Source organism: Ochotona princeps, chromosome 4, assembly GCF_030435755.1.
Source record: "Ochotona princeps isolate mOchPri1 chromosome 4, mOchPri1.hap1, whole genome shotgun sequence".
NCBI classification, from domain to species: Eukaryota; Metazoa; Chordata; class Mammalia; order Lagomorpha; family Ochotonidae; genus Ochotona; species Ochotona princeps.
Genome location: NC_080835.1, coordinates 6,072,639 through 6,097,931, shown reverse-complemented (window position 1 = coordinate 6,097,931; position 25,293 = coordinate 6,072,639). Strand labels below are relative to the sequence as shown.

General features: G+C 62.4%; 2 protein-coding genes across 6 annotated transcripts in view; one reads left to right on the top strand and one right to left on the bottom strand.

The window, feature by feature from the left end:
• The window catches only part of MARK2 (microtubule affinity regulating kinase 2), a 62,902-nt gene extending 50,109 nt beyond the window's left edge, over nucleotides 1-12,793 (top strand). For 2 of the 5 annotated variants that reach the window (XM_058662874.1, XM_058662875.1), the window contains exons 4-19: nucleotides 1,521-1,569; nucleotides 1,854-1,919; nucleotides 2,009-2,079; nucleotides 2,222-2,278; nucleotides 3,175-3,411; nucleotides 3,827-3,946; nucleotides 4,048-4,147; nucleotides 4,224-4,336; nucleotides 5,104-5,236; nucleotides 5,383-5,561; nucleotides 6,024-6,121; nucleotides 6,793-6,954; nucleotides 7,462-7,719; nucleotides 8,561-8,587; nucleotides 10,259-10,303; nucleotides 10,824-12,793. In XM_058662874.1, the coding sequence (XP_058518857.1) occupies nucleotides 1,521-1,569; nucleotides 1,854-1,919; nucleotides 2,009-2,079; nucleotides 2,222-2,278; nucleotides 3,175-3,411; nucleotides 3,827-3,946; nucleotides 4,048-4,147; nucleotides 4,224-4,336; nucleotides 5,104-5,236; nucleotides 5,383-5,561; nucleotides 6,024-6,121; nucleotides 6,793-6,954; nucleotides 7,462-7,719; nucleotides 8,561-8,587; nucleotides 10,259-10,303; nucleotides 10,824-11,172 (2,064 nt within the window). In that variant the 3' untranslated portion in view covers nucleotides 11,173-12,793. The remainder of the gene's footprint in view (nucleotides 1-1,520; nucleotides 1,570-1,853; nucleotides 1,920-2,008; nucleotides 2,080-2,221; nucleotides 2,279-3,174; nucleotides 3,412-3,826; nucleotides 3,947-4,047; nucleotides 4,148-4,223; nucleotides 4,337-5,103; nucleotides 5,237-5,382; nucleotides 5,562-6,023; nucleotides 6,122-6,792; nucleotides 6,955-7,461; nucleotides 7,720-8,560; nucleotides 8,588-10,258; nucleotides 10,304-10,823) is intronic. The other 3 variants (XM_004596740.3, XM_004596738.3, XM_004596741.3) reach the window with 3 other exon arrangements.
• Nucleotides 12,794-13,257: 464 nt separating this feature from the next.
• RCOR2 (REST corepressor 2) lies at nucleotides 13,258-17,291 on the bottom strand. Its single transcript, XM_004596737.2, has 12 exons — nucleotides 16,735-17,291; nucleotides 15,979-16,035; nucleotides 15,676-15,756; nucleotides 15,459-15,511; nucleotides 15,216-15,377; nucleotides 14,971-15,095; nucleotides 14,816-14,885; nucleotides 14,516-14,731; nucleotides 14,232-14,309; nucleotides 14,076-14,133; nucleotides 13,713-13,960; nucleotides 13,258-13,622 (listed from the first exon to the last, which is right to left on the bottom strand). Exons 1-12 carry the CDS (start codon nucleotides 16,859-16,861, stop codon nucleotides 13,311-13,313), a joined length of 1,587 nt encoding a protein of 528 aa, XP_004596794.1. The 5' UTR covers nucleotides 16,862-17,291; the 3' UTR covers nucleotides 13,258-13,310.
• Nucleotides 17,292-25,293: the final 8,002 nt, after the last annotated feature.

Below are 25,293 nucleotides of genomic sequence, written 5' to 3'. Positions count from 1 at the left end.
CCGTGAGGATGTAGACCCAGGAGGAAAGGATTTGCAACAAGGAGAGAGCTTGCCAGTGGCCAGGGCTTGTTGAGCTGGTAACTGCCTCCTCTCTGTGTCCTGGGCACCAGGGTCCTGCCTGGCTTCCACAGCGTGTGCCTCGTGCTCAGAGGGCACTGTCATTCGCTTGGTGCTTCCTGACTTAGCTGACCTAGCTTAGTCAGCTCATGGCCAGTTGCCTCTTTCTGTCCGAGGGCAGGGCTGCAGGCCAGCAGGCACATGTTGTGGTGATGCTAAGAGGCTCTGGCTGGAGCTGGCACTTGTTTCTGAGAGCAGAGAGGCCGACTCAGAGCCGTGCATTCTCTGCTTTTGTGAGCCTTGGCATCCCCTCAAGATGCCCTGGGTTAAGGGAGCCACTTGGTCATCGTCAGAGCTTCCCTGGTGCTGCACTGGACATGTTGGCTCTGACCCTATGGAAGCATGCAGCGGCATGAGGTGGGCCCCTGGGTCTTGGGAACAGCCAGCCAGTCATCACAATAATGGCCAGTCAGCCCTCCGTCCCTCCGGCTAACTGGCCAGGAGACACCAGCATGAGACAAATACAGCCCACACTTAACCAATGCATTGTGGTTCTGACCAAATCACTGGTGAGGTTTCACCCCAGCAAGGGTACCTGAAGAAGTTAGTCCCTCCTGGGTCCCTGGGAGCCCAGGAACGCCAAGCTCTCCCAGGCACTACCGCTTACAAGCCAAGGGCCACCCTCAGGAAGGGACCTATTCCCGTGCTGCACCTCGTGCCTGTCCCTCCTGTGACCCAACAAGGAGGCTCAGGCAGAACCAGTTCCTGACAATGGGAAACCAGTTGCTGCCTTTGCCTCCAGCTCACAGAGCTCCTGGACACCATTAAGGGGGAACCTGGATTCATTTTATTCCCAACATTGTATCCTGAATTTGGGCTCCAGGTGCCTTCCCCCCATCACCCCCACTCTGCTGCTTAGTTCAAGTGCGGAGGCCTGGAAGTTACAGAAGCCCCACCTTTGTTTCTCTGGCCCCCGCCAAGAGAAGGCAGTTCATTTCTGTCATCTCTCTTCATGGAAATATATGGTTTGGAGCCCCTGATTTTTGTTTCACAAAGACAGCGTGAGTGTGTGGAGGTGGATTTGATTAAAATTGGCATCAGCTATATATAGGAGTGGCTTCTTCTGTCACCACCCCAGAGGCCCAGGAGAGAAAGAAAAGCCCAGCCCCCAGCCCCAGCCCGGCAGCTTGCGTGCTTCAGGTGATCTTGGAAAACGAGCCCAGCACCCAGAGCACCCGGAGCAGGGTGCTGTCGTGGGCTGGGCTGGCGGTCTCCTGTATGGGCCCACACTCCCTTTTTCAGAGGTGCCTGACAGGGCGCCGCAGGCTCATCCAGGTGCTGCTCCTGCCTGCCTTGCTGTTGCCCTCCCCTCCTGACCTGTTCTGGTTTTGGTTTTGGTGTTAGAGTCCTAGCAGGGCTCTGTTGGGAGGGACAAGCCTGACCCCTGCTGTCTTGCTTTCCAGCTATTCCGCGAAGTAAGAATAATGAAGGTTTTGAATCATCCCAACATAGGTGAGAACCAGTTACATTTTCTTCTCCCCCAGCCAGGCTCCACTTGGTGGCGTGTGGGTTTCCTTCCAGAGTCTGGAATTGCCAGGGATTTTCTGGGGAAGCGCAGCTCAGAGGAGCTTCATTCCTGGACCATGTGGTCCAGCTGGAGTGAGAGGAGCTGTTCCTCAGAGGGGGCAGCATGAGGGGGCTTTCGTCCTTAATGGACCCTGTGCACATCGGGGCCATGCATGCCGTGTGTAGCACCTGCTGTGCCCTTGACTCAGTGCTTGACCTTTCTTTTGCAGTTAAATTATTTGAAGTGATTGAGACTGAGAAAACCCTCTACCTTGTCATGGAGTATGCCAGTGGCGGTAGGTGTGGGGACTGCCCGCCTCTTCCCCTCGGGCCCCTGTCTCCCAGGCTTCCCGGCTCTGACAGATGCCCACCCCGTCTCTTCCAGGAGAGGTATTTGATTACCTAGTAGCTCACGGGCGGATGAAAGAGAAAGAGGCCCGAGCCAAATTCCGCCAGGTGGGTGCACCTCTGTTAGCCCTGCCTTGGGCATCCAGGGAGGGGCTCCGGTCTGTAGGTTGCTTGGTTATAGGGTCACAGCCTTCCCAGTCCCCTGGTGACCTCTTGGGCAGCCTAGACTAACCCTTCTTCTTCCTTTCAGATAGTGTCGGCTGTGCAGTACTGTCATCAGAAGTTCATTGTTCACAGAGACCTAAAGGTGAGGCGTGTCCTTCCTGTGCCTTTGGGTGCGGGCTGGGCTGTTCCCTCTGGCTCTGACGTCACCAGGCCCAGAGAGTTGCCATTCGTTTATTTATATACACACACTCAACGCACATAATGTATTATTTGAGAGCAAGTTCCCATCCACTGGTTATTCACTCCCCAGATGTCACCAGCTATGGTTGTGCCAGTTCAAATCTGGGAGCCTGAAACTTGATCCAGGTATCTTACTTGGGTGACAGGGACCCAAGTACTTGAGCCATCACCTGCTGCCTCCCAGGGTCTGCATTAGCAGGAAGCTAGGGTCAGAAATCTGAGCGAGGACTTAAACCTGACACTCCGATGTGGGACTCAGGCATGCTAGCTGACCTCTTAACTAAGCTGGGCACCTGCCCATTCGCTTTGTCAGGTGACCAGGAAGCCCTCAGAACACTTCTGCTGGGAGCCTCATTGTTCTGGTATGGGCACTGCCAGGCCATAGGCAGCCTCCTGGCTGGTCAAGGGAGGGACCCAAAATGTTCCATAGCTGGGTCCTAGTGCCTTTGCAAGCAGGCACATCCGTGCTGCCTGTCTTACCGAGATCCCAGACCACCTGTGTGTCTCATGACTGCTCAGACCTTGCACATGTGAGGGTGGTTAGCCTGGCCTGGCACATAGGCTTCACACAGCTCACAGATGACGGCCCTGCCATGACTGCCCGAGAGGAGCGGCCTGCGTGCCATCCTCCTGCCCTGCCTGCCACTGGTGGAGAGCATTCAGAGGCCCAGGAGAACTTGCCTGTCATTCTGCTGCACACCTCAACGCTGTCTGCCCCAGCCCCCGTGGAGCCCGCCTTCCCTGATGGTCTCCTCCATGGAGCCCACCTTCCCTGATGGTCTCCGTCTTACTTCCCAGGCAGAAAACCTGCTCTTGGATGCGGACATGAATATCAAGATCGCAGACTTTGGCTTTAGCAACGAATTCACTTTTGGGAACAAGCTGGACACTTTCTGCGGCAGTCCCCCTTACGCTGCCCCAGAACTCTTCCAGGGCAAGAAATATGATGGGCCTGAGGTGGACGTGTGGAGCCTGGGAGTCATCCTGTACACACTGGTCAGCGGATCCCTGCCTTTTGATGGACAGAACCTCAAGGTGGAGTGCAGTGCGAGTTTCGCGCATGATCACTACTTCTCATGTCCTCTCTAGGCCTCTGATCTTGCCCTGACCTCTCACCTTTTTTTTCTGCATTTTTTTCCAAGCCAGAGCTTGAGAAGGGTTTGCTGCCATGGTAGCAGTTAACCAGACCTTCTGTCCCTAGGAATTCACAATTACTTCCTCGAGAGAAAGGTTGTACTGCACAGGAGTTCCCTGGCCAGGTCCTGTGGGTAGCAGCCCCAGACCAGTGAGGCCGCACGGCCTGCGACTTCTCTCCCTCTCTGCCGCAGCCGTCTGCTAGGCCTTGTTGCCATCTGCATGGCCACTCTCCGGCCCCAGGGTCCCAGGGAAACTGGTCTCTGCCCTGAGCCTTCGCAGGATTGGATTGTGCTAACCCTAGGTGCTTCCACAGGAGCTGCGGGAGCGGGTACTGAGGGGGAAATACCGTATTCCGTTCTACATGTCCACGGACTGTGAAAACCTGCTGAAGAAATTTCTCATTCTTAATCCCAGCAAGAGAGGCACTTTAGAGGTGAGCAGTCTGGAGCCGGCTACCTGGAGGTCCTGGGCTTCCCATGGAAACCTCCAAGCTGAGTGTTCCCCTCTGCCCTTTTGCCTTCCCTTTGCTCCCAGCAAATCATGAAAGACCGGTGGATGAACGTGGGTCACGAGGACGATGAGCTGAAGCCTTACGTGGAGCCCCTGCCTGACTACAAGGACCCCCGGCGGACAGGTGAGGCCGCGCTGGGCCGTGAGGCCATGCCTGCCTGGGCATCAGGAACAGCCTTAACTGTGTGTCCCCTGTGCAGAGTTGATGGTGTCCATGGGCTACACACGGGAAGAGATCCAGGACTCGCTGGTGGGCCAGAGGTACAACGAGGTGATGGCCACCTACCTGCTGCTGGGCTACAAGAGCTCCGAGGTTTGTGCTCCCTGCCTGCGCCTGTGCTGGCTCCTTCTTGGCTCCTAGCTCCTGGGGCCAGAAGCACCTCTCCAGTGGGTGCGCCCCCTGCTGGCCATCTTTACACCCCAGCTTGGGTGTCCCAGGCCCTCTGGCCTCTGGCTGATTTCCTTCTAAGGGGCTGGCTGCGAGCTGCTGGAGGGAGGCCCTAGGTCTGGCTCCCAGAGGGTGAGTTGATTAGAGTGGGCCCAGCCTCACTAGGCAGCTTGGCCTCATCGGTCAAGGTTTCTTTTGAATGTGTCTGCAGGTGCCCTGCTCTGGGTTAGAGAGCTCTCTGCCTTGCAGCACCCCAGACCTGTGAATTGTGTTTGGGTGTGTGTGTGACACATGTGTGCAGCCTGTCTGCAGTTTGGACAGCTTTGTAGCTGTTCTGCCTTTGGGCTTGGTCCCTCACCTGTGTGTGCCTGCGGGTGCTTGGAGCCTCCGCACACCCTCTCTCCATTCTCTCTTGGTTTGGGCTCACATTCCTGGGGTGGAGGACGGAGCATCTCTGCATCTGACATGCGTGCTGATCTTTCTGGGTGGTGCCATTGGCTGTGTCTGTAGTTGGAATCTGTGCTGGGGAACATGTGTCCCTGGTGGGAAGGAGGCATGTGTGGGTGTTGGTTGGTCTAGGAAATGATGTCCCCTGGGAGCCTAGGCAGTTGTGTGCTGGCGGTACCATCCCTGTGATGGTCTGGGTCATAGGACCTACATCTGTCTTGAATTCACATTCTCTGTGCTTGCAGCTGGAAGGTGACAACATCACTTTGAAGCCCCGGCCTTCGGCAGATCTGACCAATAGCAGCGCCCCTTCCCCCTCCCATAAGGTACAGCGCAGCATCTCGGCCAACCCCAAGCAGCGGCGCTTCAGTGACCAGGGTGAGTCTCCCAGGGGGCTGGCAGATGGCCTCACCTTCCCAGCACGGGCTATGAGGGTCACAGCTGAGCTGCAGGGCTGTGGAAGGACGCTGTGTGGGGTCCTGGCGCCTGTGACTCCAGGCTCACCCATCCCTCTGGCCCTGCAGCTGGTCCTGCCATTCCCACCTCAAATTCCTACTCCAAGAAGACACAGAGCAACAATGCAGAGAATAAACGGCCTGAAGAGGAGCGGGATGCGGGGCGCAAGGCCAGCAGCACAGCCAAGGTGCCTGCCAGCCCCCTGCCCGGCCTGGAGAGGAAGAAGACCACCCCGACCCCCTCCACGGTGAGCTGGGCGTGCCTGCCTGTCCTCCCCACTCCCCCCTCCCCAGGCAGCTCTTTTATTTTATTTTAAAAGATTTATTTATTTGAAAAGCAGTGTACCGAGAGAGGGAGGGACAGAGATCTTTCATGTGCTGGTTCACTCACTCACTGGGCACAACGGCTTGTGCTGCCAGGGTGAGGCCAGAAACCTTGAGTTCCCTCAGGTCTCCCATGTTGGGGGCATAGGCTGCAGTTCCTGGACTGCACTGCTTTCCTAGGCACAGTTTAGCAGGGAGCTGGATTGGAAACAGAATAGTTAGGACTTCAGCTGACATTCTGTTATGCGATGTTGGTGCTCCAGGCCCCACACACAAGAGGAAAAGCAAAATCCCTTTAATCTCAAGCTCCTGCTTAAGGCCAGGGAGGAAGGAGAGCGCTTGGTGAACCTGACCGTACAACACTCCTGCTCTTCATTCCCTAACAGAACAGCGTCCTCTCCACCAGCACAAACCGAAGCCGGAACTCCCCACTTTTGGAGAGGGCTAGCCTTGGCCAGGCCTCCATCCAGAATGGCAAGGACAGGTGAGCGACCTGGGTCTGCCTGCCCCGCTTCTCGGGGCCTCCTCTTCCAGCGACCAAGTCTGTCAACACCGTCTTCTGTCCCCCAGAGCATCATCCGTGCTCCTAGAGTCCTGTCCTGGCTTTGTGGGGTCCAACTGTCTTTCCACCTCGCCCCCTGCCACCTCCTTCCCCCTTCCTCTCTGACTGCTGCTCATGGTTTACCGAGGGGGTCTCTCACAGATCATGTTCGCGGCCTTTGTGCATCGTCAGGGTCAGCACCTTTGTCTTTGGGGTACAGTTCAGGGCAGAGCCAAAAGTGGCCCGTCGTGGGAGTATACCCGTGGCAGATGGTTTCTGCATACCCCTGAGAGCAGTGCTGCCCACCTTGGCTGTGGGCATTTCTTGAGCAGGTTCTCCTTGGCAGCATCGTGCTCCCTCAGTAGACCTTGAACTAGACTCGCAGGAGGCTGAGGCAGACTGCAGGCATTCCTGTTGCCAGCTTGCCTCACCTCTGGCCTCCTGCCCCTGCACAGCTCCCAGCTCTGGCACGGCCTGCTGCTGCTCCCTGTGCCTAACCCACATCTCCTTGCTGCTCCTAGCTCTGCCCCCCACCCCACCCTTGCTTCCTAATCCCAGTGCTCTGCCCTTGTCCGCCCCCTAACCCAGGCCTCTCCGCTGCTTTTGTCTCCTAGCCTAACCATGCCAGGGTCCCGGGCCTCCACGGCTTCTGCTTCCGCCACAGTCTCTGCGGCCCGGCCCCGCCAGCACCAGAAATCCATGTCGGCCTCCGTGCACCCCAACAAGGCCTCTGGGCTGCCCCCCACGGAGAGTAACTGTGAGGTGCCGCGGCCCAGGCAAGTGTGCAGGGTCAGCTGGGGCACGTGCTGCCCTGCCGGGTCCTCAGCAACTTCTCTCCCCTTCTGGAGCTCCTGCTCTCCTGTCATCTTAGCCACAGGAAATGGCTTTGTCCCCTGCAGCCAGGAAGTGGAAGGCACAAGAAAAGAGCATTAATGTCCTTCTTCTCCAGGTCTTCCCTCAGGAGAGGTATACAAGAAGCTGTCCTGTGGCTCCTAGACTCAGAGCCTGCCTGACTTCCTTAGGGACAGCTGGCGTGCCTAGGGCTCAGTCCTTGAGGGTTGCCCCCCACCCCCAGAGCCGGCTTGTGTGCAGCCCATGCTGCTGTCCACAGGCAGCACGCTCCCCTGCCTGCCCTCCCCACTGCTCCCCTGCCTCTTCCCTCAGTGGTCACACCCCTCCTTCCTCGTGTGTCCTCGTGGTGACCACCTCTGCCGTAACCTCCCCACCACAAGGCACTGCCCTGTTTCCTGATGTGTTCCCCTCCCCAAACTCTTCTCCCACAGCACAGCCCCCCAGCGTGTCCCTGTCGCCTCTCCCTCCGCCCACAACATCAGCAGCAGTGCTGGAGCCCCAGACCGAACTAATTTCCCCCGGGGTGTGTCCACTCGGAGCACCTTCCATGCTGGGCAGCTCCGGCAAGTACGGGACCAGCAGAATCTGCCCTACGGCGTGACCCCAGCTTCTCCCTCCGGCCATAGCCAGGGCCGGCGGGGGGCCTCTGGGAGCATCTTCAGCAAATTCACCTCCAAGTTTGTACGCAGGTGAGCAGGGAGTTCTGACTGACAGGTTGGGGAATGAGGGTGCCGAGAGCTGGGCTCGGGTCCTGGGGATTCAAAGAAGCCACCATGAGGGCCAAGAAATTGGGTGATCCCCAACACTGTCCATGCCCAGACCTGCTCCCTAGGCCTCTCCCTACCTCCTCACAGGCGCCCATCATTCTCTGGCCCCGGCAGATGGCCCGTGCCGCCTCCTCTCCAGGAGAGTGTGAACTCAGATGCTAAAATAAAAGCCCCCTCTTCGCTCCTGGGTTCCCATGGAAACCTATTTGGTGACGCAGCTGCAGAGTCCTTAGGGCAGCAGGCTGGGCCCGGGAGGATCATTTTTCTGGCCTTGCATCTACCCCCTTTGACCACTTCCCTCACCGTATGGGTCACTCCCCTCCCAGTGCGGGGTTCCCAAGAGGATGTACTAAATGACCAGCTGCTGGGGACTCCTGGGGCCTCTCCTGCTCCAGCCCCAGGCTGACCAGTTCCTGGTCTGGATGGGAGTTTCTTCAGATTTCTCACTTCTGAGCCCTGCCAGCTGGGGTGCAGCTGGGAGGGCCACACCCAGCCACCTGGCTTCTTGGGATGCCCTGGTCCCACCCTTGGGTACCCGTGTGGGCTGGGCCGTGGAGAGAGCAGGCTTGCTCTCCTGGTCGCACGGGTGGCAGGGGTGCGGGCTGCAGAGGGCGGGCGCAGGTCTGCGAGTCTGCGACTCGACTCTCGCTGAGCGGCTCTTCCAGACTGGGGTGCCCACTCCCCACCTGCTTATCCACATACCGTCTTGTTGGGTTTTTTTTATTTCTTTTTTTATTTTGTCTTTTTTTGTTTGTTTTTTTAGAAATCTGTCTTTCAGGTTTGCCAGAAGGTAGGCGTTGAGCCCGCTGTGTGTGTGTGTCTGTCCCTTGTCCTGCTCCATCACTAACTCGCTGTTTCTGGTTCTTGCTCCCCTCCATTTGCTAACGTCGCTGTGTGGTCCTCCTGCGCCATCTTAAAGGGACGAAGCCTGGGTGCCCGTGGTCGGTGCCAAGCCTGACAGGCGGGGGCCGGCCTGGGCTTGCGGGCATGTCTATGCTCACGCTTGGGGAGGCCTTCTCTGGGGATTCTCCCTTTAAGATTGTCTGTCTCATCCCCTGCCCCCAGGTTTTGGTCACGAGCACTGGGTTCCTTCTCTGGCCCTCCCTCCCGTCGTGTGCATGTGCTATGAGGAAGCTGCACTGGGTTACAAGGGCACCTGGGACAGTCTCTCATTTGGGATCTCCTGGGCTTCCTGAACTTCCAGGCTCTGTGGCTTCTTCCCGCTGGCCTCTGGGATGGAGAAGACCAGTGGGGAGTGCGGGGAGGGGGCAGGGTGGGGGTGGTACTAAAGGGGCAACCCTGGCATTCCCAGGCTTCCATTTGACTCCTCCAGGCCCAGGGAGCCTTGGCTTCACAAATGGGGCACAGCACCCCCTTCTGGCAGCTCTGCAGAAGCAGCCCCTACAGCAGCAAGGCTAGTCACTCTCTCCAGAAAGCCTGAAGCCGAGTAGCCTGGGCAAGGGCCATTCATCCCCTAGCCATGGCGAGGCACGTCTCACAGGCCTCTGCCTCTCTGGGCAGGATCCTGGTTCCTTCACCCTGGCCTTATCCTCCTCCCTGCAGGCCTGGGCGAGCCAAATGTCAAGTTGTACACAGAAGGCCAAGCCAGGGGCATGGGTTCCTGGTGCCAGCCTAGGACACCTGGAAAGCACACTGGGGTCCTTGCTGCTAGAGAGAGCATCCAGTCCGGATCTCCAAGTGTTCCCCATTCCCCGATCCCTGACCCCCAGCTCTTCCCTGCATGACTAGTGCTCGTATTGTGGGGGCCCGGAGAGAGCTGCTGGGGCCCCCTCCCCTGCACCACTGGGCTCCCTGCTCACAGTGCACCTGTTGGCATCATGTCTGTCTTGTGTTTTTGTGTCCCTTTTACATGTGCTGCTGCCGCCCCATCCCCCTTCTGCAGTCCCATTACCCAGCTCCCAACACGCATCTTCCAGGCAGGAGCTGGAGAAGCCGCTCAGCAGGGCCAGACCTCTTCCTCCTGGCTGCTGGGGAGTCACAGGCCCCACCCCCAGGCATCCTCCACACACCTCTGGTTCCTTCTCTCCTAAAGTTAGGGATGTTGCAGCCCCTCCCCTCTGCCAGCACTGCAGTCCTGAGCCCCCAGTCTGTTAGCACCATGGAGAAGGAGCTGAGCGGGCGGCCCAGCCAGTGGACAAACCAGACTGCATCGTGCTGTGCCTGGCACCTGCTGTTGCAGAGGCCCCTCCCTCCAACGCACAGCTCTGCAGTGTGGGGAGGGCCAGGCCGTGAGCTGGGCTCCTCGTTGGACAGGGACTGTTGTGCTGCCGGTGGGAGGTGCTGTAGAGCCCTGTTGGCCTGCAGGCGTGGACAGGGGGCCCTTGGCTTGGGTCCCCCCCACCTGCTGGCAGCACCTTCCCAGACCCACCCGCACCTGGGTCTGTGGCCAGCAGGAGCGAGAGATCGCAGCACTAAACTCTCCCTCGCTCTGTTTTTTGAGGAACCTGAATGAACCTGAAAGCAAAGACCGAGTGGAGACGCTCAGGTGAGAGGGCCGGAGCCAGCGCAGGCCCCGCCCGGGCACCAGGCTTGCCATAGCCTCCTGTCCCTCTCTTCCTTCTGCCACTTGGCTCTTCTCCAGGGACTCTACCCTGCCCCACCCTTTTGGGACCTCCCTTTCCCTAACCCAGCTGCAGCACTTCTGGCCTGCTCGCCCAAGAGCCTGGATGTTCTGGAAATGGGAGCCCTGGGGTGGGCCATGGGGGCAGCAGATGCCTGGCCTTGCCGTGCCACACTGCTTAATACAGGCTGTGCTCCATGCTCAGCCATCCCCTCCCCCGGCAGAGAGATCAGTGTATGAGTCCCCTCCTCCAGGGCTGCCTCACCCCCTTGGGCAGCCCAGGAGGCCTGCCCATCCCCTGCTCCTCCTGCTGCCCACTTCTGGCCTTGTGCTCCTCGGCTCCCTCCCACTGTCCTCTCTGGCCCAAGGTCTGCCTGCCAGGGTGGCGGTCCCATGGGTGGGTGCCCGGGCCTCCCACCTGACGGGGCCTCTGCCCTCTCCGCAGACCTCACATGGTGGGCGGAGGTGGCGATGACAAGGACAAGGAGGCCAAGCCCCGCTCCCTGCGCTTCACGTGGAGCATGAAGACCACGAGCTCCATGGAGCCCAACGAGATGATGCGGGAGATCCGCAAGGTGCTGGACGCCAACAGCTGCCAGAGTGAGCTGCATGAGAAGTACATGCTGCTGTGCATGCACGGCACGCCGGGCCACGAGAACTTCGTGCAGTGGGAGATGGAGGTGTGCAAACTGCCACGGCTCTCGCTCAACGGGGTCCGCTTCAAGCGGATATCGGGCACCTCCATGGCCTTCAAGAACATTGCCTCCAAAATAGCCAACGAGCTGAAGCTTTAACCGGCCGCCGGGCCAGCGACTGCACACCCTGGACACCCTGGGCGAGACTACGGTGGGGCGCCGGGCAGGGCAGGGCAGCGTGTCCCCTCTGCTGGGACTTGACACCCCGTCCCTGCCCTGCTGGGTCCTTTCTTCCACGACTGTGGGGGATGGGAGATGGTTCCCCCCTCCCCCACATTCGCCCTGCCCAGAAATTCCTCCTCCTCCTCTCTCCCCCCTGGAGGCAAAGGAAGGGGGGTGGGGGGCAGGACTCCCCTCGGTACTGCGGTTGCACAGAGTATTTCGCCTAAACCAAGAAATTTTTTATTACCAAAAAGAAAAAAGAAAAAAAAAATATCCCAGCGGCCAGCTTTCCTCCCTGCCCCATTGGGACAGCTGAGACTGGATCTGTGGGGCGCCCGGGAGGGGGGCTCCCAGCTGGGACACTCTCAGGCAAGAGTGGTGGAGCTCCCGTCAGGCCCTCCCCCGCCTGGCCCGCTTTGGGCTTCTCCCCTCTCCTCCCCTCCTTCCTCCAAGCCAACCACCAGAGGTGGCCTTGCCCTGCCCTCGGGCCCCTGGGCTGGAGGCCTGGGCGCCGGGGGTGGGCAGGGGCGACGAGGAGCCCGCCCCTGCCTGCGCAGAGCTGGGCATTCCCTTCCATGAGCTGCTGTGGGGACACTCGCTCCCCTCCTCAAGGCTGTGCCATCTTTCCCACCTCACCTGCCTAGCAGGAGGGGCTGACCCCAGGCTGGGAGAGGGGAGGGGGCCGCAGGGTGCATGGGCTCTGCAGCCCCCTCGTCTGAAAGCACAGGCCCCCTGCTGGCTGCCGGCCTTCATCCGCCCCCTCCAGTGCCTCCCCCCTTTCCCAGTCGTTGGCATTAATCCAGGCGCTGGCTCAAGCCAGTGCAGTGACTTCTGCACCCTTCTCATCTCTTGGCCTTGACTTCTCTTCTGACACTGTTGCTCCTGCCCTCAGGAGACATGCCCAGGGCTGTGGCCACCTGGTGGGAGGCTGCACTGGGTAGCAGGGCCAGGGGCTGGCTGCCCTGCACAGGGTGGGGGCGGATAAGTGACTCCCAGCTTGCTAACCTCGCGGCCGGCCTATGGGAGTGGGCGATGGATGGGCGCTTGGCTGGTGGCGGCCACTGCATCCCTTAATTTATTTCTCTGCTGTTTCTGTTCTTCAGAAATTGGGGGAGGAAGGGGCAGTCCTGCAGAGGCCACCCTGCCCTCACCCAAGTTGTACATTTTTTGTGATGGGTTTTATTTTTTATTTTATTATTTTATTTTTTTCTTGATTTATGATGACTCCAGCCCTGTTCATCACCCCCACTCGCAGGCCAGGCCCCCCGACACATCGAGGCCTTTGGCCCCGGGATGGGGCCTCGCCAACCTCAGCCCTGCCTCCCCCCCAGCCTGTGGCTCCAGCTCAGACCAAGGGCTTCCCCGTCCTCCCCCAGCCCTGCGGAAAAGCCCGGGTGCTCCGAAGGGGCCTGGCCGGGAGGGCGTGGCTTGGCTCACCTAGCGGGTGGGGCCGGGGCACCCAGGCAAGGTGGCCCCCCCCACCTAGCCCCCCTCCCCTTCCTGCACTTAGTTTCTCCTCTGGATCAAACACGTAATAAAGAGAATGTTTGGAATCTGAGCTGCTGCCTCCTGCCTCTTCTCCCCCCACCAGGCAAGCTTGGCCCAACCCCACCTGCCTTGCAGGAGTGAAATCAGTATGGGGGCTGGGCTGGGGAGAGGGGGAAGTGACTGGGAGGGAAGAAACCCTGGACATCAAAATGGGGACACTAGAAAGTTTGGGAGATTTTATTTATTTTTTAAAAAACATTGAAAAATAAACCCATGTCTGCATAAGTTCCCTACCCCTCCCCAATTTGCAAGTTTTGGGGGGGTGAGTTTGGTGGGCCCCCTCAGAGCTCCTCATGACCCACCAGGCCCCCAAAGAGTTCCCAGGGAGCCCCTGTGCTCACCCAAGCCCTCCCGCCTGACCCAGGACTTATTGCTAAAGAAGGGACAGGGAAATAACAGCCACTCCCCAAACCGTCCTCTCTCACACACTGGTCTCTGGCCCAGTGCAGGCCAGGAAGAGGACAGGCTCAGGACCCAGGGGTCCAGGAGGCCGTGCCCAGCCTCCAAGGCCCTAGAGTCTCCAAGGCTCAGAGTGAGGGCGCAGGAGGCTCCAGCGGGGCTCCGATCAGAGAGGGAGGGGGCTGGGGGCTGGGCCGGGCACTGTGTCTGGAGGCCAGGGCAGGGCGGATGAGCGGCGGCGGGGGCTGGTTTGGGGCCAACCGAGGCTGCAGGAAGCGGCCCTGCTGCAGCGGAGGCGGCTGGCGCAGCAGCGTGGGGGCCGTGGGCAGCGGAGGCCTCAGCAGTGGAGGTGGCTGGGACAGCGAAGCAGGTGGAGGGGGTGGCGGCGGAGCTGGAGGAACAGCTCGGGGTGCAGAGGTGGAGACGGAGGTGATCTGCACCTGAGGGACACAAGAGACAGGCTAGCCCTGGCAGCCCTGGCAGCCCTTCAGCCATCCCAGGAGCAGAGGTGTCCTCACCCGCCCTTTCACCTCATCATCCTCCTCTGGGGCGGGCGCAGGCACGGGGGCCGGAGCTGGCACCGGAGCCCCTCTCCTAGCCTCCTCCGTGGGAACTGGGGCGCCGGGCCCCCCATCCTGCTCAGCCTCCCATTCCTGCAGCACCTCCTCCAGATTGAAACGCCGCCGGTAGCTCACGAAGAAGGTCTTCACCTGTGTCAGTGTCTTGTTCCCTATCACCTCGGCAACAGCCCCAAAGTCTCGGCCATACCGCCGGATGGCTGCAAGGGGCGAGAGTATCAGCCTCCCTGGGGAGCTGCTCCCCTCCACAGGGCTCCTGGATGGGGCACGACACAGATCCCGGGGGCCCTGGTGTCTCCCCGTAGTCCAACCCACCTTGCACAGCCAAAAGCTGTTCATCAGTGGTCCAACGCGAGTTGAATTTGGTATTGGCCTGGAGGGCAAGCAGCAATACATCTCAGACTCAAAACTATGAAAACGGCAAGCCCCTTTTTGTGCCACCTCCAGGGCAAACTCCTCCTGTCCCCTCACCTCAGGGGGGCGCAGCGGGTCGATGCCACCCTCCAGGGCCTGGCGCAGGCTGCTGTTGGTCTGCTTCATGCTCTGAACCTGTGAGGCCAGTGGGACATGGCAGCCATGAGCCTGCCACCATCCCGCATCCACTGGACACTGCTCCAGGGCACCCCCAAAGTGCAGGGGAACACTGTGAGGACCCATGGAGCCGAGCCAGGCCCAGCCCCTCCACCTAGCACCATCCTTCCCCGCCCACACCCCAAAGGCAGTGCTGCCTGCCCACTCTCCTCTCAGCCTACTACCTGGCGCTTGAGTGAGATAAGCTGAGAGTCCAGCCCTCGCAGTGTGAGGTTGGCCAGGTCCGGACTTCCAGACACCGCAGTGAGGCCCTCTGGGCTCAGGTACATGCCCTTCGGGGGGCGCCGCCGGGTGCGCAGTGGGTGGTGACGGTACTGTGATGCCTGTACCTCCTTCTTCCCGGGGCCTGGGCGGGCATTCAGGGGCCGAGAGGGCACAGGCTGCAGGGAAAGAAGATACAGTGGATAAGTGGCTTGGGACCCAAGGAGAGATACGGGGGCAACCAGGCCAGCCTGGGACCTCACCTCTCTCTTGGTGTCCCCGGCATCTGGCTCACCCTCACTCACAGCTCCTCGGCCCTCGTCCAGCTCATCGCTGCCAACACAAGGGGGAAGGGAATGAGCAGGAGCAGGAGCAGGCCCTCTGCCTGCCCCTCCCTGGCACTAACCCGGGCACCGACCTGTCCTCCTTGTCCTTACGGCCCCCCAGCCGCCGTGCCTGCCTGTCCATCACACTGGTACGGCTGCGGGTCTTCTTCCAGGAGTAGTAATACTTCACCAGGCTTGGAATCAGCTTGTCGGGCAGCTGGCAGAAGCAAGGCTGACTGGTTGGGGCCCATCTGAGACTGGCCACCCACCACCCCATTCCCCGACAGGAGGGGATGAAGAACTGGGCAGGAGGGAGGATGCCAGCGGAGGCCCTTACCATCTGCTGAATCCTCTGGAAGCACTTGCCATGGAAGCCAAAGGCCTGCTCAAACAGCACCTTGTCCTCCACCGTCCACTCATCGGGGAACGGGGTGAAGTTGGCCAGGTCGGCCAGTGACTTCTCCACATCGTGCTTGTGCCACAACAGCATGCCCAGAGCCTGGCCCAGGAGCCAGGAGTAAGAGATCAGGATGCACGGGCACCTCGCCCTGGTACCACCCTACCCCACGGGCAGACTTACCTGCTCGATGTTGTAACCATGCTTCTCCTTGGCCATGGCGATGTACTTGTCCACTACAGGGATGGGAGAGAAGGGTGCTGGGGAGGGGGGGTGTCACAACTCCTGCCCCAGGCCTGTCCCTGGAGGGTAACCCTCCAACACCCACACCCACAGGGGTGGGGCCTGCACCAGACGCCTGGTGGGATGAACCAGAGGGGCCCAGGGGGAAGCCACTCACACTTGGCATCTGACACGCAGTGGTTGGGTGACCAAACCAGCATCCCCTTCAACTCCTTGTTGCTGTAGCGAGCTGGGCTCTCTGCAAGGGAGTGGGGACACCATCAGTCTGATGTCCCAGAACCCAGGCCAGAGGGCAGCCGGGAGGCGCGGAGCCGGAGACCCAGACAGGGTCAGCCCCAGGGCCACCCACTCCCACGCAGACCAACCAAGACCAGGGGCAGGCAGCCCAGAGCTCCTTAGGTAGGGCCACCAGCCAAGCCGCCAAGTCAGGGGCCTTGCCCCGCCCCACCCCGCCACTCACCGGGCTTGCACTCAGGAATGACCGCCTGGTAATTGGTTCCAACACGGATCATGCTGTCTGTGGAGGCAGGGGGAGGTGGTCAGGGTTCCAACGAAGGGGGAGGTTATGGCCTGGAGAGCTCCTTCCGGCCCACCCAGCTACCCACCTCTCCAGGGGGCGCTAGGGGACTCACTACCCCACCTCCCCTCAGGGACCCTGGGCCCCAGAAGGAACTGCCCCTACACAGTCGTGGCCATGGGTGGGGAGCGAGTGGCACACACACGGGGGGCGGGGGAGAAGCCCACAGGAGACAGTTTTGAGGCCAGACCCAGCATAGTGCTTTGTTCTGATTGGGGGGGTCTAGAAGGCAGCCCCCAGACCCGGGCCACAACCCTCCCTGCAACAGGAGCAGGAGGACTCAAGTGGGAGCGGTCTCGCCAAGTCCCTTCCCCCAGGAGATTTCATTTCCACGCAAGGTGGTCAGGCAGGAGGGACCCAATCCACACGGGGTGGGGCGCGCAGCCTGGATCCCTCGGGGACGGAGGGCAGGCCAGGGCAGGGCGGGCAGCAGCGCCGGCACGCGGCGAGGGCCCAGCCTCCAGACGCCCGGTGGCGGCGGCCCAGGCTTGGGAAAGGAGGAGGTGGCGGCGGTGGCTCAGAGCAGGAGACCCGCGGTGTGCACTCTGCTCCCTGTAACACCGCTGCCGCCCCGTCCCCGCCTGCCCTCACGGCCAGCGCGCGCCTCTCCCGCCCCCCACCCCCGGCCGCCGGGCTCACCGTGCGAGTGCTCCTCCTCGCTGCTGTCATCCTCCGAGTGCGCCTGGCCGCCGTTGGGCGCCGTCTTGGCCCGGCTGCGGGACAGGATCCCGGAGCCTGCGCTCGGCTTCTCCATCACCGAGGGCATGCCCCCCGGCCAGCGGCCCCGAGGGGGCACGGGAGCCTTGGGTGAGCGCCGGGGGCGGCTGCCGTGCGCGGCCCGGCCTGGAGAGGTCGCCCCTGAGGCCGCGCGAAGCCGCCGGTCAGCGTGGCTCGAGGTCCGGCGGGGCGCGAGTCGGCGGGCGGTGCAGGCGCTCTCCGCGACCCCCGCCCTCCACGGGCGAGGGCGTCGGGAAAGTTTGTGCAGAAGCGGGGTACGCGCGGCGAGCGGAGGAGGAGACGAGCGGGGAGCGCAAGGTCCGGTGCAGCTCGGGCTCACTGTCTCTGGTCACCGCTCAGGGTCAGGCTTCGTCTGGGCGCCCTGCCCTCGGGGCGCCCGGGAATCCCACCAGCGGCGACCCACAGCGCTCAGCGGGCGGGTGCGGCGGCGGCACGGTGGGCGCCCCAGGACCTCCTCCTCCTCCTCCGCCCGCGCGCCTCTCGGCCGGCGCCAGGGATGCCCCAGTCCCCAGGCGGGGGGACCCTGTCCCACCGAGACGCCGGCGGGACGGGGCGCACACACGGCGCGGCTGCCGGGGAGGCGGGCGGAGCGCAGCCGCCGGCGCCGCCTCGCACGGTCCCGGGGCGCGCCCGCCCGCTCGTCCTCCCGCTCGTCCGCCCGCTCGTCCTCCCGCTCGTCCTCCCCCTCGTCCTCCCGGGCGCGCTCCGGCTGCCGCCACCGCTCGCCCGCCCGCCCGGCCGCCCGCGCTGCGCCGCCGCTCGCTCCTCGCGCACACAATGAAGCTGCTGGCAGGGAAGTAGTGCCGGCTGCGGCCTCAGCACCCCTCCCCCAGCCGATGCCTCCGCCAGCTGAACATCTGGCCCTGGGGTTGGGGGGAGGACCCGGGGGCGGGGCCAGACCTCAGGGGGTGGGGTCAGGCCCGGGTTGGGGGTGCGCGTCCCTCTGCGGGGGCACCCGCACTTGTGCTCCGGAGGAGGTGGAGGGGAGGGGGAGTAGGGGCAGGGAAGACCCCCCCCGCTGCCCCCCAGGAGGAGCCGGGGGTCAGCCCCACCCACGCGCGCCCCAGTCCTACACATCAGTGGACCTGGGTGACTCTCCTGCCCTGGGGACCCGGAGACCGCCCGCCCGGGTGGAGCCCAGCTTTTCCTTCCATTTCCCTTCCTGCCAAGGAACTCCCTGCCCCCTTCCGTAAAGGGGACCCCCCCCTCTTTCATGCGCCCTTGGGGGCCAGAACGGGTGGGAAGCCGCACCGGCGACCGGTGAATTGCTCCAGCAGCTACTGGACCAGAGCCTAGGTTCTGGTGGCTCTCCGGGTCCCCCAGGGGTTACCCCAATTCCCTTTAAGCGCCGTCGTCTGCACCCCTCCAAAAAGACAAGAGTGGTCTCCAGAGCTGAGGGATGGGCCGGGGGAGTGGGGGTGGGGGCGGCAGGGTCTCCTCCCCACTGGGTTCTGTCACCCCAGCTGGAAGCAGCATCCCCCTCCCCCCGGACAGGCACGGGCAGAGTGACAGGCGAGCGGGGAGCGAGGCGCAGACGGCGGTGGGGGAGGGGGTGGGCAGAGACTTTCCAAGCCCGAGCCAGCCACCCTGCCAGGCACACAAAGAGCCAGCGCGCACACCGGCGGCTGCGCCGGTGCCCGGCCCCGCCGCCCGCCCGCCGGGGCACGTGCTGCGGCGCACACAGGCCGGAGCCCCCGCCCCTGCCGCGCCAGCTCCGGGCTGCAGGGCACCCGCGCCGCGCCGGCCCTCGCACCCCGCTCTATCCCTTTCCCTTGCTTGGCCACTCTGTAATCAGATTCCTAAATTTAGCAGCGGCCCCGGGCCCTGCCAGGGCTCCCCGCCCCCACCCGCGGCCTGCGGCTGACCGGTCCGGGGGCCTGCGGTCGGGCCACGACCCGGCTGCGGGGGAGGGTGGCTCCCGTGCGGGTGGCAGGGCCGAGTCCAGCCGACCCCACCCCCCTGCCAGGCTGTGCTACTGGGCCATGTGCGGCCACCCAGCCAGCGGCCACGTTGCCCGCCACACCTCGAGTCCGTTTTCCTCCTCTGAAATCATGGATTGGGCAGCGAGCCCCAGGGCGGGGAGGGCGGTGGCCCCAGCAAGGGCCAGGCACAGAGCTATCAGGGCTGCCCACAGGCTGCTCAGGGTGGTCCTGGTGCTCCCCCCCCCCCCCGCGCACACCTCCCTCTCCTAGCATGGGCCCTGCAGGCTGGGCCCGCGAGGTGAGGATGGTAGGGGCCTTGCCTGGAGCCCCACCCCCGGCCAGCCCTCCACTGCCAACTCCCACCAGAGGTCTAAGGTGTCAACATCCCACCCACCTTCCTCCAAGGCTGCCTGCCCCAGTCTCCCTAGCTGGGACCCCCAGCATCCCCCTCCCAGAAACTCCCCATTCTGTTCTGAGTGTCTAATGCAGGCTTGGGGCCGAAGGGGCTGGGATGGGGAGAAGCAGCTTAGTCCCTGGGGACAGGGAGTCCCTAGGCCTTGTCCAGGAGGTGGGCTGTGGCTTGGGAGAGGCCTCCGGAATTTGTGGGTGCTGAGGGGGGCCACAGTCTCCAGAGGGGAGGCAGAAGCCTAATGAGCAACCTTCTCCCCCCTGGGGGGGCAAGGGCACTGGAAGACGAGGGGGAGGGGCACGGCCCACCCCTCCCACCTGCTGCAGCCGCCCCCTCCCCAGCTGGCCCCCTCTTTTGTGCGAAGCCACACAAAGGACAAGGGGCCCCGGCCGGCCTGGCCATCTGCTCCCAGCAGAGCCCGAAGGCTCTTAAAGAGACAGCACCCCCTCCCTGGGGCCCTGGGGCTGTGGGGCGGGGCTGTGCTAAGGCTTGGGCTCCCCGCAGAACCCCTTTGACCCCATCCACCTTTCCCCGGCTCCCCAAGGCCCCACCCCCGCCCCAGGTCGGGAACTCTCCTCCCCCAGGCTTTAGGGTGCAGAGGAGCCACGTGGTTGGGAACACAGGCACGCGGGTGTGGATGTGGGAGGAGAGGGAGAGAAGGCAACAGCCCTTCCTCTCCTTCAGCCTGGGCGCGGGCCACAGCCCAGCAAGCCCGGAGAGCTGGGGTCCCCTGGCTTCCCGAGGACCCGCTGGAAGAGCTCCCAGGAATGCCCTTCCGCCATTCGTCCTGGTGTGGGTTCCGCCTTCCTCCTTGAAGGTTGTGGGCCAGGCTGCAAGCCTCCCCTCAGGGAAGAGCAGGCTGCGCTAAAAGGCTGCTTATCCTGAAGATCCCCCACCCCCACCCCAGGGAGGCCTCCCTGCCCTGGCCGCAGCCGGCCCGGGTGCCAGAGCCACACCGCCCCACGACACCAGACTGCAGGAGCTGTGTGGCGCTCTGTCCGGCATGTCCCCCTGCTGGGCTGGGGGGACAGGGCCGCCGCCCACTGCCCGCCTTCCCTGCTGTGTTCTCAGCACCTGGCATACAGCAGGCGCTCAGCAGTTGCTGAAGACACCAGCTCCCCGGCGCCCTGCCTGTCGGGGACAAAGGTGGCTTGGGATGCTGAGAAAGGAAAGGAGGGTGACCTTGGTGAGCCACCCGGCCACCCCTCCTGCTCCCTCCTCCCAAACGCGGGGGCAGCTCCAGCCAATCCCGGCCCCGCCAGCCCTGCCAGACAGCCCGGGACTGTCCCGAGCCCTGGCCCGGCCAGGCTGGCCGCTGTGGTGTGTGCAGCTGGGACCCAGGCCAGGCCTTCCTTGGCCACCGCCGAGGGGCTAAGCTTGGGGAGGGAGGCGGGTGGATGGGTGGGGGGAAGGAGCGTGGCGGGCCGGCGGCGGAGGGACGGTATTCCCTAAAGGGGCGACCTACTGGGAGGTGAAGTGGGGGGAGATGGAGGGGGTGGAAGGAGTTGGCTGAGCCCCCCTGGCCGGCCCCCACCGGCTCATTCCTGCCTAGACAGGAATGCGGCCCCTCCCTGCCCTCAGACCCACTGGGGCCCCTGGCCGGGGGCGGGCGCTGTGGTCCAGGTGCTGCCCGCCCCATCCCTGGGCTGCGCCTGCAAGCCCACCCCACCCCCACCCCGCCGTGGGGAAGAGGCTGCGGGAAGGCGACGGAGGTGGCGGTGCGGGGCTCCCGCCGCCTCTGCACCGGGTGACCGTGCGGGCGGGAAGGCCTGAGGAGGCGGGTGGACTCCTTCTCACGGGGCGGCGGCCCCAGACGGGAGGTCAGCGAGAGACACCCCCCCCCCCCGCCGGCCGGCTTCCTGACGCCCACGCCTCAGAAACCTGACTCCCGGGCAGGAAGGGTCAGCGAGACCTCGGCGGAGACAGAGGGGAGACGGCCACCGGGGCCTCCCGGGCTGCACGCGGGGTCGGCTTTTCCACACCAGGGAGCGCGCCCCGCTCCCACGCGGGGGCCGGGCGGCGGGGGGCGCTCACCTGGGTGACCGCAGCGCCCTCTGGCGGTGGCCGCGGGGGCAGGCAGGGGGACCCCGAGGCCGAGGCGCCCTGCGGGGCCCACGCCCGCGGGGTGCGTGCCTGCACGCCGGTCGTCCTAGGCCGTAGGAGTTCCCTGAGCCTTAGCTTTAGCCTCACGTCCCTTCCAAGTCCGGCCACATTGCAAAATCAGGTGCAGCAGAGCCCCCTGCAGGCAAGACAGGGGCGCCTGGGAGCGCTGACCTTAGGCTGAGGTGAACTCTGCTTCCTGGCCGCCTCGGGCCCTGCATCTCTAAAAAGGGGCCATAACCCTAACCTCCTGGGCTGTTTGCCAGGAGGACCCAGCGCCTCGCCAACTGGACTGTCGTCAGAGCAGGGCGCCATCCTCTGCCCAGGACGGCCTTGGGGCCCCACCATTGGTTCCGCCCCCACAGAACATGACCGTTACTCTCCCCAGCCTTCAGCACAGCCCCTGGAATCCCTCTACCCATCGCGGCTTCCAGAGCCTGTCCTGCGCCTGCTCCGTAACCTGCCATGGCTGCCTGTTGCCTTTCTGGTCCCAGCTCTCCCAGCCTGGAACTCAAGGGCTTTCTAGCCTGGGTCTGTCCACCGCCCTAGGACTTACTCCACTGCCCAGGCTCCTGGTTGAGCTTTTCTGAGCCAGCCTGGCAGTGGGCACCTTTCCCCGCGCTGCAGCTGCACCAGCCCCCACCTGCCTGCTGGCTCTACGCCGCCTGCCCGTGACCTTGCCTCCCACTTGCAGAGGGGAGGGAGGTTGCACAAAACGAAGCCCCTAGGGGAGGATCCTGCAAGAGGGGAGGATGTCCCTTGCCCCTCAAGGCCACAACTGGTGGAGGGGACGGGAGTTTCCCATCCTCCACCAAATTCCCTCTCCCTCGGAGCTTTACTTTACTGCTCCTCCGTCAGGTGCCTGAGTCCCGCACCGACAAGGCACCCCTCCTTGCCTTCCCACACCTTCCCACTGCCACTGGTGTGTGTGTCTGTTCACACCTCCTTCTCGCAGTCCTCACCTCCTACACACACCCCAATCCCTCTGTGGCACCCCTGGTCTCTCGCTGAGGTCACTGCCTCGGTTATCTCCGACTCCAAGGACCCCTTGGCAGCCACGGTCCCTCCGCGCCTGGGCAGGACGGCCCGTCTCCCCGCTGGCCCCCGGACCCTCAGGGCTGGTCCCTGGGGCTCAGGCAACGCCTCTTCCTTTCCCCACCATACCCTGTGCTATGGGCACCCCAGCCCCAGCGCAGCCTCAGGACCCACTCAACCAACCAAATGCCTGCTGGATTTGGGCTCCAGGCATCTAAGCCTAGCCAAACGCGGATCTAGAGGTACTGCCCAGTGGTCGGTGTTCGGCCTGCCCCGCCCCGCCCAGGATCCCAGGTGAAAGCCCCTCCCATCATCCGCATCCACCCAGTTCCCGCCAGGCCCCACCCCCTGCTGCCCGGGCCTGCCAGCCTGACCAGCCCTCTTTCTTTTTTTTTCTTTTTTTTTTTTAAGATTTTATTTTATTACAAAGTCAAATATACAGAGAGGAGGAGAGACAGAGAGGAAGATCTTCCATCCGATGATTCACTCCCCAAGTGAGCCGCAACGGGCCGATGCGCGCCAATCTGAAGCTGGGAACCTGGAACCTCTTCCGGGTCTCCCACGCGGGTGCAGGGTCCCAATACATTGGGCCGTCCTCGACTGCTTTCCCAGGCCACAAGCAGGGAGCTGGATGGTAAGTGGAGCTGCCAGGATTAGAACCGGCGCCCATATGGGATCTGGTGCGTTCAAGGCGAGGACTTAAGCCCCTAGGCCACTGTGCCAGGCCCCATCACCATCTTTCTAAAGCTCAACCCCACCTCTGCTACTTTATCCTTGGATTCAGTTTAGGCTCTTCAGCACGAGTTAACTCTTTCAATTCAGGTCTCCTGATGGCCGTACCCCTACACTTCCTGTTCAACTATTTTGTTTGAAAGGCAGACAGAGAGATCCACCTGCTGGTTCACTTCCTAAGTGCCTGTGACAGCTGGGGCTGCCCCAGGTGGAAAAGCCAGGAGCCGCATATCAGTTAGGGTCAGAGACCCCAGTGCCTAAGGATCACATGTTTGCAGGAAGCAAAGCCAGGACTCCACCCTGGCACCTGCTATGGGATTAGGGGTCCCAAGCAACGTGCACAAAACGCCTACTCACACCCCCCTCTTGTGTGGAGGTCCCAGGACTCCAGATACCATGATTGGTTCAGAAGTGGAATAGAGACCCTGCCCCACTCTGCTTGCTACAAGGCTGCGACCCAGCCCTGGAAGCTGGGAGTCGGCTGGAGGGCTGAGCATGGACTGCCCTCTGTGGTCCTGGAGGAAAGCCAGCAGGCATTGGATATGGCAATTGAGGCCCCCCACCGCCAGGGTGCCTGCCTTCCATGCCGCGCCTGGAACAAGCCCCAGCCCCACGTCCAGCTCCAGCTCCCTGCTGCTGCACATCCTGGGAAGTTGCAAGGGCTGATGGCTCCAGAGGCCATGTCCCTGCCACCTGGATGGGAGACCTGAATGGAGCTCCAGGCTCCTGGCTTAAGGCTGCTCAGTCCCAGCCAGTGCAGGCATTTAGGGAGTAAACCAGCCAGTGGGGAAGCTCTGTCCATCTCTGTCTCGCAAATAAAGGGAAGTCAACACTGAGCAGTAGAGGGGTGGCACCAAGGAGCTGGATAAGTACCTAGCCCCCCGGCCCAGCCTCAGCTGGAACCTGGGAACCACTGAGCTGGGCAGTGCCACAGGCTCCTCCCTTTCCTGCTTAGCCTGGCTGGTTTCTGGAACTCACAGTGCAGCCTCGGACATGATGCAGGTTGAGGTATGCCTCAGCCGCCTGCAGCCGGAGAGGCCCAGGCCTCCTGTGGTCTGTTCTCTCTTTGCCAGAGTCCTGGGGCACAGCTCCTCCTCCCCCTGCCGACTAATGCTTAAGTCACCTTCCAAAATGAAGCCAGGACGTCCATCCCCTTGTCTAGGGCATGCGCCCTGCCACACACTGGCCCTGATAGCAGCCCAACAGACATGCCCACCTGTTTGCCTCACTGTGCCCCACCTGGAGGATGAGCCCAAAGAGCACTCAGCAGCTGGGACATCCGAGGTGCTCCATTAATGGCTGACGCCACGGTCATTACCTCCCCTGTAGCCCCTCGGAGCTAGACACCTGCCTGTACCAGAAACAAGAACCAACTTTGGATGTCTCCTAGTTACAATCCCGGTCCCTAAAGAGTACTAGTACACAGCAGGTGACAATAGCTGTTAACGTGTAAATTAGCTGGTGCATAAGTAAGCGCACCCTGAGCCCAGTGCCTCACCTGGGTACTTTCAGCACCATTTCCCAGGTGAGAAGCTGAGACCACAGAAGCTTACCTGCTTAGGCCCAGACGGCCGGTCCCAAGGTGGCAGAGCGGGCAGCCAACACCTTGTGGGCTAGATGCGGAGTGCCAGGCACTCATACCAGGGTGTCCATTGCCTTGCCATGAGGATGCCCGTGGCTGCAGGAGGGTCCAAGCCCAGTGCAGAGGTCAAGTCACCCAGGCAGATGCCCAGGGGTCCTCATGGTCACTACATGCCTGCAGCTGCTCCAATCATCCCCTCCAGGCAGAGGACACTTTCCAAGACAGACAAGAGGGCCAAGAAGCTTCCCTCAAGGAACCCCTGAGCCTGCCCATGTCCCTCCCACCAGTCCCTGACCAAGGAAGGGGTGGCTGTGTGTGCTTTAGGCCACCCATTGGAACTTCAGCTGACTCACCTGTCACTGACACTGGGTCATTTATTAAGAACAGAAACTTGCACAAAATGCGAGGTTACAGCACCAGAGGCATCTCACATGGTGGGCCCACGGGCCACGTATGAGATCACTAAATGTCTTCCTCAAAGGAACAGCCTCACCGCATCAGAAAAGAAGGCTCATCCCCCCCAAAAAAGAACTGTCACATCCACGCCGCAGCAACCCCCAGCTGGTACTCCTTCCAGGCACATGGGAGACCTGGAGCCCGTGTGCCCCTCCAGGAACAGCAAAAGCGAGTCTGAGTGGTATGCCTTTAGGAAGGGGGAAGCTAGACACAGCAGAGCGGGG

Coding starts and splice junctions, on each gene's coding strand:
- RCOR2 (XM_004596737.2), bottom strand. CDS start 16,861: ATGCCCTCGGTGATGGAGAAGCCGAGCGCAGGCTCCGGGATCCTGTCC. Junction 15,096..15,215: donor TCCAGAGGATTCAGCAGATG/GTAAGGGCCTCC, acceptor TGCTTCTGCCAG/CTGCCCGACAAGCTGATTCC. Junction 14,134..14,231: donor ACCCGCTGCGCCCCCCTGAG/GTGAGGGGACAG, acceptor CTTGCCCTCCAG/GCCAATACCAAATTCAACTC.